General features: G+C 34.7%; 1 protein-coding gene across 1 annotated transcript in view; it reads right to left on the bottom strand.

Annotated features, from left to right (window-relative positions):
* Positions 1 to 2,540: 2,540 nt before the first annotated feature.
* LOC128558585 (ankyrin-1-like) overlaps positions 2,541 to 18,673 on the bottom strand; it is a 30,400-nt gene continuing 14,267 nt past the window's right edge. The window contains exons 2-8 of the mRNA XM_053548334.1: positions 17,316 to 17,372; positions 15,997 to 16,087; positions 15,442 to 15,565; positions 13,230 to 13,432; positions 12,381 to 12,548; positions 11,517 to 11,615; positions 2,541 to 8,665 (exon numbers count right to left, since the gene is read on the bottom strand). Of these exons, the coding sequence (XP_053404309.1) occupies positions 7,986 to 8,665; positions 11,517 to 11,615; positions 12,381 to 12,548; positions 13,230 to 13,432; positions 15,442 to 15,565; positions 15,997 to 16,087; positions 17,316 to 17,318 (1,368 nt within the window). The 5' untranslated portion in view covers positions 17,319 to 17,372 and the 3' untranslated portion in view covers positions 2,541 to 7,985. The remainder of the gene's footprint in view (positions 8,666 to 11,516; positions 11,616 to 12,380; positions 12,549 to 13,229; positions 13,433 to 15,441; positions 15,566 to 15,996; positions 16,088 to 17,315; positions 17,373 to 18,673) is intronic.

Raw genomic sequence — 18,673 nt, 5'->3', positions numbered from 1 at the left:
TTATAGCTTTTATCATATGTTTTTCCTTCTTCAGTTTTTAATTGCTAAGTGAAATGGAGTTGCCATGTTACCAACATGATGGATAAAATTCAAATGAATAATCATAGATAGTCTGTAACTTGTTCCCTATTATTTACTTTAAGACTTGAAAACACTGACATATTTTATTTACTGTTACCAGGTACTATGACAGTGATACATCTATACTGTTGAGAAGCTGCAATAATTCCTGCATTTGAAGAAACTATATCTGTTTCATTAAAATCTGTGCAAAACTACACAAAAAAGCAATATGAAAATTAAGCATTTTAAAAGGTCAAACTTAAGTTTTTAGCTATTGCACTTGCCCCAGCATCGGCGTCGCCATTGGTTCAAGTTTTTGATAAAGATAAATATCTCTGTTACTATCAAAGCTACCGATATTGACTTAAAACTTAAAATAGTTATTTACTATCAAAGTCTACACCAGGAGAACCAATCCACATAACTCTGATTTGAATTTTGACAGAGTTATGCCCCTTTTTAACTTAGAATTTTTTGGTTAAAGTTTTTGATAAAGTCAAATATCTCTGTTACTATCAAAGCTTTTGAACATTATGACCTCTTTTATATAATTCAGGCAACAAAGATGTTTTTCAGCGATTGCCTACAGATAATTATATAGCTTTTCACCCAAGTGAACAAGTTACAAGTTTATCATAGATTTTAAACAGGCAAACATTCTGACCAAGTATCACAAAGATCCAGTAGAAAATATAGCCTCTAGAGTGTAAACAAGGTTTTTCTATGATTCAACCTAGTGACATAGTTTTGACCTTGACCTAGATTTTATAGAGATAAACATTCTGCAAAGTCATGTCAAAGAGATCAAGTTGAAAAAACAGCCTCAAAGATTTTTCTATTTTTTGACCCAGACACCTAGTGACATTTTTGTCTCTGTTAATCCAATATTGAACTATATTTCCTATATTGTTTTTACAGTTTCCCTATATTTCATAAGAAGAAATTATAGCTCTAGAGTGTCAACAAGGTTTTTTCTATGATTTGACTTAGTTTCAGACCTCGGGTAACACTGTTTAAAACTTGACCTAGATTTCATAGAGACAAAGATTTTGACAAAATTTTAAGTAAATTTAGATAGAAAATGAGGCCTCAGAGTGTTAACAAGGTTTTCCTATTACTTAGTGGCCAAGTTTTTGATCCCAGATGACTCAGTAATAAACTCCTCTGAGATTTTATTTAGGGTAATATTCTGATGAAAGTTTCATTCAGATTGGGCCAAATTGTGCGCTCTAGAGAGTTAACAGTCAAATAGAGGACAACACATAACAGATGACAGGCACAGGGTGATCACAAAGCACGGCTCACTTTGACCAATTCATGCTCTGGTGAGCAAAACAATTATGAGTGGACAAAATTTGACACATTGATATGTGTTACTGAAAACACTGTAAAACCTTACAAACTTTTAGGATCAAGCTAATATATGGTTACCTGGTAGTGCAGAGAAATGGTATTTATATAATGGTGGATTCAAATAGTTCACAGATTCTTGTTTGTTCTGTTGTGCATCAGTCTGTCTAAATTTCGCCTATGCTTGACATTTTGGTAACATGTCCATAATGAAATAATTGCAATTAAGAATTATTGGAAACTACCACTACAATTTTAGGTCTCATTTTTTAGCTGATTTTGCCGAGAATTTGTTTCACTGAAGAGACATTTCATATATTAGACATGACCAAACTTTTCGTTTCATTTACCACTGACAATGTTCTTTAATAAAGTGTAAGCATCCTGGTGTGTGGTGCAGCCATTACAAGAACGCGAGTCAATTTAATATAGAAAAGATCAGTTATTTAGTGTACTTATGCCTAAAGTTACAATTTCAGAATCCAAGAACTTGCGATTTGTGGTAAGACAACAACAATTTTCAATTTTTGTTTGAAAAGCCCTCAAAGAATTGGATCTCCCACATCCCTGTGGTGGGAGACATATTGATTTACACCTGTCTGTGTGTGTGTGTCCATCTGCCACAAAGCTTGTCCGCACTCTCAAGTTGAACATTTCTCACCCAATCTTCACCAAACTTGAACAAAATGTGTTTGCCAATAAGTCCTCGGCCAATTTCAATAACTAGCCAAATCGGCCAAAGCAGCCCTAGTTTTAATTTGTGATGGGTGTGTCTTTCAAAAAGAAAAGAGTTTAGCAAACACAAAAACAAATAACGCCTGATCAATACTGTGAAATCCTAATTAACTTTAGCAGTATTTTTCATAGTTAAGTCAATCAAAAATTATGAAATCATAACTAACATAAAGAAATTCTCACTGATATTTGTCACAAAAATTTGAAATCCATATGAAGAAACTGTTTTTTGCAGAAAATTCAAAATTTAGTGCCATCAAATGTGTATTGTACAATAATAGTATTCTCACGTAAAATAAAGGTAATATGGAAGAGAATTTTCAAATCACTAGACTGCATTAAGCTTTATCAATGCTCCTTTTAAAAGTTAAAAAAAAGAAACACAGTTTACATTTTATTAGTTTATTGATAATCCTCTGTAAGTCAATAACAATTTATGTAGAACAGAATAAATACCAGCAAAAATGTGGAGATTGTCAGTTAAACTGTAGGCACTTAAAGTTGCAACTTCACAAAACTTTATTTCACAATTTTCAGTGGTTTAATGAAGTGTAACTCAGGAATATATTCTACACAAAACAACAACAATGACCATATATTGCTCACCTGTGTTTCACAGCACAAAGCAGTTTATCATGAAACATTTTTTTTAACTGGCCTATTGTTGCAGAGATTTTCAAAGCTTTCAATGTGGGCCCAAAAGCAAACAGAACAGTTTGAACAACTTCAGAAAAGGACCACCCAGGAATCATCAGGGTCAAGTTTCATCAATTTCAAACTTACCATTTCATAGGAGACGTTGTTTGTAGAAAATGTTGACAGATGGATGGACAGACTACAGACAGAAAATGGATAATGGACAGCGAATGATCACAATACCTCACCATGAGTAATTTGTGATCTGGTAAGCTAAAAAGCATAATTTCAACTAGGTGAGATTAATAAAAATAAATATACTTTCCCTGGGATAACACTAAACAGACATTGAGAATATCACTAATCATAAATATTCAAGATTATTCTATATCTATTTTATCTATCCAATAGCGAATGTTCATTTGCAACACGTGACCGTACAATATATTACGGTATTTGGAAAGCATGTGCGTACAAAAATCCTGTATTTTCTGTATTTGGACACATGTGCGTACAAAAAATCCTGTATTTTCTGTATTTGGACGGTTCAACAGTCCCATGTTAAACATACGATAAAGCCCGAAACGCGTGAAAATGTTCCGAATGTAAATCGGATTAAGTAGGCGCTCTATGTATAGAGCTTGATTATGCGTCTTGAAATCTGGATTTAATTTGAGTACACACAAAAACAATTCAAGTGATAACAATGCTATCTGATTTAGATATTAACACATTCGTTAATAATCAAAAACTTAAAAATACAGTAAAAAAGATCATCAGATGTTGGAATATTTGAAAAGTCGCTAAAAGAAGCCGTTCCGGACGAAACCTAGAAATTGGAAGATACCAGTCCTGATTGTCTGAATAGCTACCTCAGCAGTTTTTATTTAACGGTTAAGAAACAAAATGGAGAAGATTATGAATGGCAGCGGACGGGTGGTCAGCATCAAAAACATGTTTGCTCTCTAATTCAGTTTTCATCAGATCTTCACCAAACTTGCTGACAATGTTTGTGGACATAACATCTCGGCCAATTTCGATAACAAGGCACTCTTTGATTACAGTCATTGAATTACTCAAAAAACGGGGAATTTAGCCTTGTCCGCTCTCTTAAGTCGAACAGTTTTCATCCGATATTCACCAAACTTGCTGACAATGAGTTATACTATTATTACCACCCAAATAATCGCCAAACCGCCAAATCGCACCATATACATTTTTCAATAATGATATGCAGAAAAAACAACATTCAATGAATTACGTATATTACCTATGAAGTGAAATAGATATAGAATAAAAAGGTTATTTAAGTCCTAACATTGTTCTGTAGATTATATATTTGCACTCACACCAAGCTGGGAAAAACTAGAAAAGGCAGGAATACAATATTCAGTGAAACATTTTTAATTTAAACTATTATTATAGTAAGATAAAATAGATATAGAATAAAAAGGTTATTTAACATTGTACTGTACAATAGGAGATATATTTGGACTCGTACCCAGCTGAGAAAACCATATTGAACTCGCCTAGCTGCTCGTCCAATATGGTTTTCTCAGCTGGGTACTCGTCCAAATATATCTCCGTATTGTACAGAACAATGTTAAATAACCTAATATTCTTATTATTGATACAAATGTAAACTGTTAAATATTTTGCTTATTAGAACAATTCCTGTTGTTTTTTTCTGTTTATCCATCAGCCGCAAGTGTTTCTACATTTGAGACCAGTGAGACCAAGATCATTGCAGGCCATGGTCTACACTATTCGGTCAATAAATTTTCAGTGAACACTGAACACCCCTTTTGATAAACAAGTGGTACTGCCCAAACTGAATGATGGACCAATCCATTTTAGAAATTTTGCAAAGATAATGTATTTTTCACTTATATGTGATGTTTTATCCTGTGGTGCTTAAGTCATGCATTTAGTTTTCTAACAGTATAACATACAGACATATGTAAAACATGGTTTTAACTTTAAACATGGTGCAATAAATCTTTTAAAGCTCCATCTGGCTTTAAATTTTGTGTCAAAAACAGACAGAGGAGCTGTCCAAATAGACAATATGCATGATTAAATGGGTAGAAAAGCACTACTTTCAACTTTGCACATGAAATTATTTAGAATCATGAAGAGAGGTAAAAAATAATTGATTTAGTAATACTTTCTGCAAAGTTAATATATTTTTTGTTGTTGGATTTTACGTCACACCGACACATGGTAGGTCATATGGCGACTTTCCAGCTTTAATGGTGGAGGAAGACCCCAGGTGCCCCTCTGTGCATTATTTCATCACGAGCGGGCACCTGGGCAGAACCACCGACCTTCCATAAGCCAGCTGGATGGCTTCCTCACATGAAGAATTCAACGCCCCGAGTGAGGCTCAAACCCACATCGATGAGGGGCAAGTGATTTGAAGTCAGCGACCTTAACCACTCGGCCAAGGAGGCCCCGCAAAGTTAATATAACATTCAAACTTATGAAACATATACATGTATCATGATAATACATTTATTGAAAATAGGAGTTTATTGAAAATAGGATTTAACAAGAAAATGACATATTTCAAGTTCAAAACAAAAAAATGTGAAAGCCATATTTTAAACAAAGGCATCACAAGCCTTTAAAGCACAAATTAAATCAGCAAAATCAGTCACTATTAGTAAACTAACTTGTCGGATATAAATTTATTTACTGGCTGGGAACCAGTAGCCAAACAGATTTTCAAATATTTATGTTATCGTTTTCCCCCAAAATATCAAACATACATAAAACTCACACCACATAAATTTCAGCTTCTACTGCATCAGAAAATGTAAGCAGTACCCAGTAGAGACATAAAATATGGGTTTCCTAGATGTTCAAATGTGGTCAAAAAAGTGGTAATTTTCCCTGTGTAGTACACCAGTAGCTGAACATTTAATTTGACGGTGATTTCCAGATGCATATCTTCATAACTAACAATCCCAGCAATGCATATTAAAGATAACCTGATTTTGGAAATTAGCTACGGCAGTAGGAGAAGTAACTTTTAGTAACTACATAACCTGACTGTCAAAAGTAGCAACTAAATCAAGGGAAGCCAACTTTCAACAAGTCAAATTTCACCTCAAACAAATTTCTGAGAATTCATATGAATACAGCAGCACAAAAATAGACAGCCTCTTTAGTTTATACTTATTTATTTTAGGTCGATTGTGAAAGAAGTTCTACAACTTAAATTAATCACTCTTGACACCTCATTCCTGATGAAATCCACCGCCACAAGGGTATTACACAAGAGGCTAGTTTTCCTTTTAATGCTGAACACCACGCAATGCAGCTACTGGTACAACTTTTCAAGTCTTATGGAATACAGAGTTTAACTTTTTCTATCCAACATACCTTGACAAAACCAGTTACCAAGTATTGCACTGGCAAAACAGAAGATCTCTACTGGTAGAAAACTTTGTTCCTGTTTGTCCCTTGAGGTTGTTGGCAACAGTGTTAGGACTAAAAATGCTTCAAGACATTTAGGAGCTAAGAAACAAAACTTATTTTTACTTGAATTTCAATAGTGACCTTGACCTACAAGCGGAGATCAGGTACACAACATATTGTCTCATCTTGGGGAACATTTGTGTGCAGTTCTAAGATAATCCATCAATGCACATAAAAGTTATGGAGTGGAAACAATTTTACTTGACTTTCAATAGGGACCTTTACCTTTGACCGACAACAATGGGTCATGTGAGTGACACATAGTCTAATCATGGGGAAAATTTCTGTGTAGTAATAAAAAAATCCTTTCATGAAATTAAACTTTATGGAGCAGAAAGCTTTATACTTGACCTCCAACAGTAACTTTGACCTCTGACTGATAGCCATGGGTCATGCAAGCAACATCATCATCTGGTTATAGGGAACATGTGTATGAGTGAATAAAAAATGCTTTCAGGCATTTAGAAGCTAAGGAACAAAAAAAATCTTTAATTTAAATAGTGACTGACCTTTGACCATCAAGCATGGGTCATGTATGCAACATATTGTCTGGTCATGAGGAACATTTACTTGTCTCAGTAAGAAAACCCTTCAATGCATATAAAAGTTATGGAGTGGAAACAAAGTTTTACTTGACCTTAAACAGTGACCTTGACCTTTACCCAACAAGCATAGATTATGTGATTACATATTGTCTAACATTTGTGTGTAGCATTAAGATAATTTATGCATATAAAGTTATGGAATGGAAACAGTTTTTCCCAGACCTTTAATAGTGACCTTGACCTATGACCTACAAGCTTGCATAATCTACATATTGCCCTCTATTCACAAACCAAGTTTTATGAACCTAGCTTGAATACTTCTTGAGTAATTGCAGGAACAGATTTGCAGACAGACAGACAAGACGGACGGAGAGCATTCCTATAGTTCCCTCAAGTGTTCCTCCATTAGGGGACTAATAAAAATATTGCACATACACAATACTACCTCCATGCCTCATCGAGAAAGCTTATTATAATCACAGGTGAGGTACCATTATAAAACTTAACATAAATACAATCTAATAAAACTGTTTTCATACACATGAAGAAGAACAAACATCTGACTAATCCGGATGTGAAAGGGTTGCATTAATAACACGTACAATCTATAAATAAATGCACCAGTTGTCATTATGATTCATGGCAACACAGACACCAATACACTGATTTATTCTATTCATGTATTTCTCTTCCAGTCAGTGACTGGAAATTTGTATAACGAGACTGGATACAATTTATTCTGTAATGGACGATGCAAGAACTTCAGTCTGTTTCTCTATATCAACAAAACAAGAAAACTAAATGACCGGCAAGTATCTGCATGATTATCAGTATCAACAAATGCTCATCACTATGTTTCTGTATACATTTAATAAATCAAAATGTGTCCTACTTATTTTCTTTTTTTACTTGATAAAGTTAATACTTGAATAAGAAGACAACATTGCAAGGAATAAAATGACTTAAATTCAGTAGAGACACTTTGCTAAACATTAAATAAATTCTGATTCAAAAGCACGACTATATACTTAACATATAAAAACCCTGTAAAGCAAACAAAATAAAAAGTCTTTACAATAAAAATCCCTTTAAAATAAAAAACCACAACCTTTTCTGCAAAATACAAATGTCTGTCACCCGCTTAACACCAAATACCCTGTACAGCAAAACTGGCTAACATATATCTGGAATATCATTCTTCCTACGTTTGAACGGCCCGTACTCTATTTCCTCATCTAACAGACTATTAACCCATGATCCTCCACCAAATGTTTCGAGGAAACTGTTGTATTTCTGGCTTTTTAAATCATTCAGAAGGACAAAATTCTTCAGGGCACATGGTATATCAACCCTCTTCACTAAAATTCGATGTAAATCCTTTCCGCAGTGTTTCCTAAAAGCTATTCTACATATATTCAGTAAAGAAGTCGGCTGTTTCCGCCATTTTGTACATTTTTCTAACACAGAGTTTGGTCCTGAGGAGTGAACTAAAGGCAAGTTTTTAACCCAATTTTCGCGTCTCCAACTAATTCCACAATGCAACATCAGAACAAACGCCTGTGACAATTTTTTCATATATGCTAAACGTAAAGCAGTTATATCAAATGGACTAGAAATATTTGGATCTGCTCCATACGCTAATAACACCTCAGCACAATCAGACTTGGCCAGACTTATGGCCCTATACAGAGGCGTTTCAAGCGTGTTGTATGCCCTTGTGTTAATATCACATCCACCGTACAACAACATTTCAAGCACAATTCGAAAGTCTGTTGGATATTGTGAATTATATTTAGCCACCAACGTGTGTATTGTACAGTTACCCTCTGCTTGTTTTATATCCGTCCTACATCCTGAAATAAAAACACAAAAATATTTAGTAAACGAAGTTCTTGCCCACATCAAATTCCCACTTATCACAATCAATCAGGGCCAAACCTTCATATTGTATTCTCCAAAACGAACTGTCCGAGGACAGCAGTGCTGGACTATTTAACACTCACTATTGTTCTCACTGAAGAAAGTTAAACTAGAACTGTCACAGGAGTGACTCATATCCCCACCATACGGTCTTGTCACAGAAGAATGGCAACCATAAGAAATCTTAAAAATACTTAGTCTTTGGAGTACTTCATCCTGGGCTTCCACATATAAGTAATACTAGTATAATACTAGTATAGTAATACTAGTAAATATATTAAATCTCTAATATTAGAGATACACTAAAAGTGAATACAAAAAAGTGTCTTACCGACCCATGTTACCACAGAAAATGTATTTACTTTTTACATAGGACTTATAATAAAAAAGTTACAAAAATACCTAAAATATTGAAAATCTAAAAATAGGATTTCTAAAACTAGACTAATTCCTGGAATTTAAGGGGAAGAAACTCAGTACAAAAGTTAAAAAAAGGTTACTTCCCTTTGGCTCTAAGCCAATCAGAATGATATATAGTGAAAATACATCAAAATTAACCTTAAATTCTAGGTAAAAGGGGACACAGTTCAAGAAAAATTAGTGTCAGAGTTATCCACCTTGTGTCACATGATGTGGGTGATGAGGTGGAACATCTATTTTAAGTCTGAATCAAATCCATTCAGTAGTAACTGAGATATAGTGAAAATACATCAAAATTAACCTTAAATTCTAAGTAAAAAGGGGCATAATTCATGAAAAATTGGTGTCAGAGTTATGCACCTTGTGTCACATGATGTGGGTGATGAGGTGGAAAATCTATTTTAAGTTTGCATCAAATTCATTTTGTAATAACTTAGATATAGTGAAAATACATCAAAATCAACCTTAAATTTAAAGTAAAAGGGGACATAATTCATGAAAAATTATGTCAGAGTTAAGCACCTTATGTCACATGATCTGGGTGATGAGGTGGAACAACTATTTTAAGTTTGAATCAAATCCATTTAGTAATAACTGAGATATAGTGAAAATACAACAAAATTAACCTTAAATTCTAAGTAAAAAGGGACATAATTCATGAAAACTTGGTGTCAGAGTTATGCACCTTGTGTCACATGATGTGGGCACATGATTTGGGTGATGAAGTGGAACATCTATTTTAAGTTTGAATCAAATCCATTCAGTAGTAACTGAGATATAGTGAAAATACATCAAAATCAACCTTAAATTCTAAGTAAAAAGGGGCATAATTCATAAAAAATTGGTGTCAGAGTTATGCACCTTGTGTCACATGATGTGGGTGATGAGGTGGAACATCTATTTTAAGTTTGAATCAAATCCAATTAGTAATAACTGAGATATAGTGAAAATACAACAAAATTAACCTTAAATTCTAAGTAAAAGGGGACATAATTCATGAAAACTTGGTGTCAAGAGTTATGCACCTTGTGTCAAATGATATGGGTGATAAGGTGGAACATGTATTTTAAGTCTGAATCAAATCCATTTGGTAATAACTGAGATAATAGATTTCGGGACGTGATGGGACGGGACAGGACGCGACGTGACAAAGCTGACTCCTATATACCCCCCTCAAACATGTTTGGTGGGGGTATAATGAATGAATACAAGTTAACAATGGGGCCAGTGAAGTTTCATTCCATTCCATTAGTGTGTACAGAGATACCAGCTTACAAACAAAAATTTTACAAAATGGGGACATCATGGAATGGGCAAGTGCAATAGCTCTACCTACTTTTCAAATAGTTCATCTAAAACGAGTCCACAGATTAACAATTTCACATACTAGTTTCATTAAGATATGGTCATAAATGTGGCCTCTAAAGTGTTAACTAACTTTTCCTTTTATTTGACCCAGTGACCTAGTTTTTGACCCCGCATGACCCAGATTCGAACTTGACCTAAAGATCATCAAGGTTAACCTTCTGACTAAGTTTCATGAAGATACAGTCATAAATGTGGCCTCTAGAGTATTTACAAGCTTTTCCTTTGATTTGACCTGGTGACCTAGTTTTTGACCCTACCTGACCCAGATTTGAACTTGACCTATAGATCATCAAGATTAACATTCTGACCAAGTTTCATTAAGATATGGTCATAAATGTGGCCTCTAGAGTGTTAACTATCTTTTCCTTTGATTTGACCTGGTGACCTAGTTTTTGACCCTACATGACCCAGATTAAAAAAGAACTTTGAGATCATCATGATTAACATTCTGACCAAGTTTCATGAAGATACAGTCATAAATGTGACCTCTACAGTATTATCAAGCCTTTCCTTTGATTTGACCTGGTGTCCTAGTTTTTGACCCCAGATGACCCAATATCAAACTCGTCCAAGATTTTATTGAGGGTAACATTCTGACCAAGTTTCATTAAGATTGGGCCAAAATTGTGACCTCTAGAGTGTTAACAAGCTCTTCCTTTGATTTGACCTGGTGACCTAGTTTTTGACCCCAGATGACCAAATATCGAACTCGTCCAAGATTTTATTGAGGGTAACATTCTAACCAAGTTTCATTAAGATTAGGCCTCTAGGGTGTTAACAGTAAAACTGCTGACGACAGACGGACGACTGACGACGGACGATGACGGACACAGGGCTATCACAAAAGCTCACCTTGAGCACTTCGTGCTCAGGTGAGCTAAAAATGTCTAAAACACAATTTTTTTTCAACAGTTACTTACACAAAAAAAATAAAATTTCGCAAATTTTAAAGAGACACGAAAACATTCCCTCTAACATCAATGCAACATACTTTACCTAATTTTACAAGTAATAAGAGTGTCTGTATATGTCCCATCCTCACAGCAATATACATGGGACTTTCCTGACTGTTGTTCATGAGATCTTTATCACAGCCTGCAAAAATTCCATTATAGTAAATGCAATATTATTCTCAGAAAAGTAATTGCTGAAGGTCATAGAAGAACTCTTGCACACAAGAGAGGCAAAAACTTAATTTGATTCTAACATAGCTAAAAGTTAAACTATTGCAACTACAAATAATTTCAACATGCTGTAGATTTTATATAATTTCATTTGACCTTTATATCAAGATCACATAGACAACAGAAATATCCCTGATACTACTAATTCTAGTTTCTTAGAAGGTTACTTTACCTGGGATCATTCTGTTTACATTTGGCAAAAGACAAGATATATAATCTAGTCTACAGTACATGAAAACTGAGACTTCTTAACCTTTAGCCTGCTGGTGGCAAGCGATTCTGCCTTTGCAACCAGTGCAGACCAAGATCAGCCTGCACATTCTTGGTCTGCACTGTTCGCTATTCAGTCAGTAAATTTTCCATGAAAACCCCTTCGAATAATAAATGGTACTGCCCAAATTGAATGATTGACCAGACCATTTTAGAAATTTAGCAGAGTAAAGTTTAGAGAAATTTTCCATAACTATTTATCCCATCACATCTACTGCAGCTTATAGTTACACAAAAATGCATCAGAAATAAATTCCTATGTCTGATGTATGTGAAGCAGTGTGTGCAGACAATTTATCTCGGTATGGTTTGTGTGATATCTCACCTTGAGCAATTATGTTTTATATGAAATAAAATGCATCAGAACTAAAGCCACCTGAATATTTGAAGTTATGTGATACCTCACCTTGAGCAATTATTGCTTTAATGAGCTCAATATTTGTCTGTTTAACAGCATAATGAAGAGGTGAATTTCCTTTTAAATCTTGTTTGTTGACAAGAGCACCATTTTCTATCAGATATATTGCAACCTCCTCATGGTCTTTCATCACTGACAAATGTAGTGGTGTTAAACCTAAAATTACAATGCACACATGTAGTAAAGTCAAAACTTAAACTCACACTGGATGTTTAATCTGAAGGTACAATCGGAAACACATTGTGGTAAAAAACCTAAAATCAAAGTAGTGATATTAAACATTAAATCTTAAAGCACATTATTTTAGTTATAGTAAACCTAGACACGTAATGAAAACCAAGTAGTTGTCTTAAACCTAAAACCACCTTGGAAATTTGTAGAAGAAATACTCTTAGTCATAATCACAACTGGATCTTGTTGCGGCATTAAACCTAAAATCTCAAATCATACAGAAGTCTTAAACCTAAAAGCATAATGAAACTGGAAGGTCTCCATCACAATGTTAGTTTGTTTGTTTGTTTTGGGTTTAACGCCGTTTTTCAACAGTATTTCAGTCATGTAACGGCGGGCAGTTAACCTAACCAGTGTTCCTGGGTTCTGTACCAGTACAAACCTGTTCTCCGCAAGTAACTGCCAACTTCCACAATGTTAGAAAAAAACAATATATATAATAATAACTATGTCATCCATCTGTTCAATTTTACACAGTAATGGCATTCTGACATGACAGGTTTGAGACCAAGTCTATCTGCACATTCAATTTGTCCTATGACATAAATGTGTACAATTTATTCATTCCTCTACACAAATCTACATGTATTACATATACAAGTATACCTTGACGATCAGAGACGTTTATTGGCACTTTATAGTATAAGAGCGTTTTCACCACATCAAGATGGCCTCCTTTAGCCGCAAGGTGCAGACATGTCTGACAGTCTGGTCCAAGTAGTGAACAGTCTGTGCCAGCAAGCAGAAGTGAATTAATGATCTGAAGGTATCCATGGTTACATGCTATATGGAGTCCAGTTCCATGTTCCCTGAAGTTAAGAATTCATAAATGTTAGTAAGCTTGGTTTAGTCAATCTTAAACCTAGTTAAACCATTTGTGTTACTTCTCAAAAGACTGACGGAGCATAAATTTTGTGATTCATTTGTCATCCTAAGCTACAAACCAATAGTAGCAAGACAGCTGCAAGAAGATAGAAAATTATGCAGAGCACTTGGATAAACCTGCTCTCCTCTCATTTTTGCCCACTCCCCTCAAGTTTTCATACACATATCCCACTAATTTTCACCTACCCCTCTCTCAATTTCACCCACAGGCCTCTAGTTTTCACAAAAGTGAATGAAATTTTCAACCACCATCTTCAGTTTTTGCAACATTCAAACTTTATTAGTTGGAGAAACAAGATGGTCATGATGACCCTGGATCACTAACCTGAGTAATTTGAGCTACATGTTTCAAATGTCAAACTGATGATAAAATATTAAGAAAGTAAGTAGGTCACATTCATGGTCATTTTCGATTTGTACGCAAAACTGTGTATGTCATCAAAATTTCAAGGCTGTATCTTAAAAAACAAGAAAGTAGGTCAGTAGGTCAAGGTCACAGTCAAGTGACATCATATTACTTGGGGTCATCAGGTAATTATAATTAAACAGTCTTGGAAATAGGATCAGATGATTTTTTTAAGTATTTTTCCTATATAACTCACATAATAACTGGGTGACCCCAGGGCGGGGCCTCTTTTAACCCCAGGGGCATAATTTGAAAAATTTCGGTAGAGGACTACTGGACAATGCATCAAACCAAATATCAAAAGCCTAGGTTGTATGGTTTCAGAAAAGAACATTTCAAAAGCTTTTTCCTATATAAGTCTATATAAAACTTGGGACCACCAGGGCAGGGCCTCTTTTCACCCAAGGGGTACAATTTGAACAATTTTGGTTGAGGACCATAAGACAATGCTACAAAACCAAATATCAAAGGTCTAAGTGTTGTGGTTTCAGGCAAGAAGATTTTTAAACTTTTTTTCCTATATAAGTCTATGTAAAACTTGGGACCCCCGGGGCGAGGCCACATTTGACCCTAGGGGGGTAATTTGAACAATCTTGGTAGAGGACCACTAGATGATGCTACATACCAAATATCAAAGCCCTAGGCCATGCGGTTTTGTACAGTGTGTGTGTGTTCGGGTTTAACGTCTTTTTCAACAATTTTTCAGTCATATAAACGACGGTGTCTACTTGTAGCAGTGAGCACAATGCCCAACTTTATAGTGCTGCCTCACTGGAATATCATGCCGTAGACACGTGGCATGATACCCCACCCAGTCACATTAAACTGACGCCGGGCTGACCAGTCCTAGCACTATCCCCTTAATGCTGAGCGCCAAGCGAAGAAGCTGCTAGTACCATTTTTTACGTCTTTGGTATGACGCGGCCGGGATCGAACCCACAACCTCCCGCACTCGAAGCGGATGCTCTACCACTAGGCTACCGAGGCGGTCTAGGTTTTGTACAAAGTTTTCCCTAAATAAGTCTATATAAACCATGTGACCCCTGGGGCGGGGCCATATTTGACCATAAGGGGATAATTTGAACAATTTTGGTAGAGGACCACTAGATGATGCTACACACCAAATATCAAAGCCCTAGGTCCTGTGGTTTTGGACAAGAAGATTTTTAAAGTTTTTCCTTTAGGTTGCCATGGCAACCAGAGTTCTGCATAGAATTCGATTCTTTGAACAATTTTGAAAGGGGGCCACCCAAGGATCATTCCTGTGAAGTTTGATGTAATTCTGCCCAGTGGTTTTCAAGAAGAAGATTTTTTTAGAAATTGTTGACAGACGCACGACGGACGACCGACATTGAGCGGTCACAAAATGTTTATGGTAACATTCTATTCATTTCGCATTTTTTTTTAAATTTTACTGAACATTTATATGTGTATGTTTAATGGATCAGGAACGTTTTGTCAAAATCTTTACTAATGCAATTTCTAGTTCTATTTGGTATATTTTCAAATTGGTATATTAAGACAAACCTTGTTGTGTAGTTGACATCTGAGCCAGCAGCTAACAGAAGTTTAACACATTCTGGCTGGTGGGTTAACACTGCCAACAGCAATGGTGTCACACCAGCTCCGTCTGTACTGTCTACTGACACACCTATAAACATGCAACACAAAACATTTAACAGAAACCTTAAAGAACAAATCAGTATACAGCTGTATAAAACCTCTGTGTTAATCTTTTGTCACTAGCAGTAAAAGAAAATTTAACATGTGTAGATAGAGTCAATGTCACATATTCAAAGATTTTTGTAGATAAAGTCAAGGCACATATTGGTATTCACAGATTTTTGCAGATAAAGTGAACATTATTTCTGGCACAAGCCGGCACTCAGGTAAAACCACAGAAATTCTGCAAGCTGGATGATTTCCTTGATGACCCAAGTAAGACATAAACCAAAAGACAAAAAGCAAGAGATATCATAAGCAATTGTGCTCAGGCAAGTGTAATATTCATGATAAAATTGTCCTGTAGTTATTCAAACCTATAAATACATCTGAGTAACTGGTAACTTATTCAGCCATTACCTGACTGAATGCAGTTTTGGACGGCACCAATATTTTGGCTCCTTACAGCTGCATGAAGACTTTGGATTTCTTGACTTACTTCCAAAGCATTCTGTAAAACAAATACATGTACAATAGCAATCAATATAATTATTTCCTTTGCTCTGATGTTAAAGTTACTTGTACAAGAAAAAAAATGAAAACAACTTTATATAAAATTTATCTGATATAAAGAAGTAACTATAGCGGTGGACAATGGTTTTACGGTCTTATAAAATCTCATTGAATCTTCATTTTGTTCAGAAGTGTCTCCGATATTTTATTCCTCTTGGACTGATATTTTTGAAAACTTGTAAATCTGGTAGCATGTCCCCTTAAGACAGAAAGTATTGGTAACAAAAACCTAATCTGAACATGTCTTTGTAAGCAAGCCAAAAATCGTGTTACAACCCCAATGTCTATTAATTCAAGTATATTGGCAAACCCCTTGTTTATCACTGTATTTCAGTGTTGCAAAACCACTGAATTGGATAACAGGTTAGCGGAACAAGAGGCCCAAATGGACCTAGACTGCTCACCTGAGGACCTTGAACTTTTCATTTTGCTTTTGATCAAGTTTGATTAAACATATTACCAACAAGAGCTGTCACAGGAGACAGCAAGCTAGACTATTTCTATGCTGGACAGTGACACAAGGTTGATCTGAAAAAAGCTGGAGCTATTGCTGGACTGCTTTTAAAATGACTCTTATGTAGATTATGATATTGGACAATAGTTTGAATCTGGGTCAAATGTATTAAGTAATATCAGAGATCATAGTGAAAGTTATCAATTAATTAAGTATCAAAGGGTCATAATTCATGAAGCATTTCTGCAAGAGTAACACACTGTGTGTCATATCATGTGGCTAATAATGTGAAATAAGACAGCATTCCAAGTTTGAATCAAATCCCTAAATTAGTAACAACTAAGAAAGAGCAAAAGTGCATCACATCTTTAACCCGGAATTCTAAAATTCATGATTGGTTCAAGAGTTAGTGCCCATGTTTCATTTGATGTGGGATGATGTGGAACAACTGTTTTATGTTTCATTCATATCCCTTCTTTAAAAATACAGATATAGTGAAAATGCATCAAAATTAACTGAGAAAATGAGTGAAACATGTAAGCATTTTTTTAGCTACAAAATTTACCACAGGCTGATTATGGTTTGAATCCAAGAAGTTCTTTACAAACTTTTTGGTGCAGACAGCAGTAACATTAAAACATTAATATCTGATGTGAAAATATTGTAAGAATCAAATTATTTTTCTGCTGTTAAAGATGTAAAAAATTCTTACCATATTTCCTGTAATGCCGTTTCCATGGACACCCTAACCTTCACTTCATAGCAGTCCCTGAAATTTAATAGGCATTTCTTGTTCAGCCAGTTCTAATCATTCCAAAATGTTTGAGTTACAAGCTACTGTGTGAACAAACCTTGGAAATCATCTCAAACTAGGAGATTTGTCATTTCATTATGTAACATAATACCTGCATAATCAAACAATCTATAATGACATATACAATAATAATAACAGCAAAGTTTGATTATGACACTTTCAGTTCAATTTACAGACTTGTTTGTTACAGGAAAATTGTTTATTTTACCTTGTTTAGATTAAACTACTGCCTATTTATAAGTACTAAATAGAATAGTGGCTGTGCAGTGGCCTGTCACATAGGTAGGGCTGTCATTGATTGGGTCTTAGGCGTATCGACGATACCGATATATCAGAAGACAAATATCGACGATACATCGATATATTGATTATTAAGTTAGATTAACGACCTATTTGTTCATATGCATACAATATACCTTCCTGTAAATGCTATTTTAAGTTTTATTGCCTACTTTCCATATTTCTGTTTGATTGTGTTGTATTTGTATTTATGAAATAAAAGAAATACATAAAAATTAATAACATCTTTCATTTTTATTTTGCCTTCACTCCTTTTTTGCATTTATCCAAATTTACAACTTTTTGAACTTTAGTTGTTTTTTAGGGTCTGAGTGTTTATTTGGGTAGTTTTTTTCTCTCTGTAAAATATCGATTTTTGAAAATGGGAATCGATAATCGATCGACAAAAAAATATCGTTGATACATCGATATCATTTCTATCGATGACAGCCCTACACATAGGACACTGTGCTAACACTAATTTTGTTGACTGAAAAAAATTGAAATTTCATGATTTCAATGTGATTTTGTATAATTTTGTGTTGCTAAACTTAATTCCCACATAGATCATATTGAACAATACTTATTAATTTTTTTTGTAAACATTACCTAAATATGAAAACTGAACTATACACTACCCATATAAATCCCCTTCCTTAATAAACAGTCCCAACCAATACTTTCCCCATATCAATCTATGTAAAATACAAATACAAGCACTAGACAAGTAGTAACATATTCTGAAGGCAATACTGACACAATCCTCCCCCTCCCCCAGCCTTCCTCCCTAACAAAATATCCACTGCTCCATTTGACCAAGGTGGACAAAATCCCTACTATCATTTTTTTTCTGATTTTATCCAAATTTTCAATTTATTCCATTTTGAACAGATAATTCTCATCTTAAATGTTGTTGTTTTTTTGTTTCTGTTCATCTTTGTTTACTTTTAAAACTTTTAATCAATAAAATCAATTTT

Source organism: Mercenaria mercenaria, chromosome 7 (assembly GCF_021730395.1).
Source record: "Mercenaria mercenaria strain notata chromosome 7, MADL_Memer_1, whole genome shotgun sequence".
Classification (NCBI taxonomy): Eukaryota; Metazoa; Mollusca; class Bivalvia; order Venerida; family Veneridae; genus Mercenaria; species Mercenaria mercenaria.
This window is presented reverse-complemented; position numbering and strand designations above follow the sequence as displayed.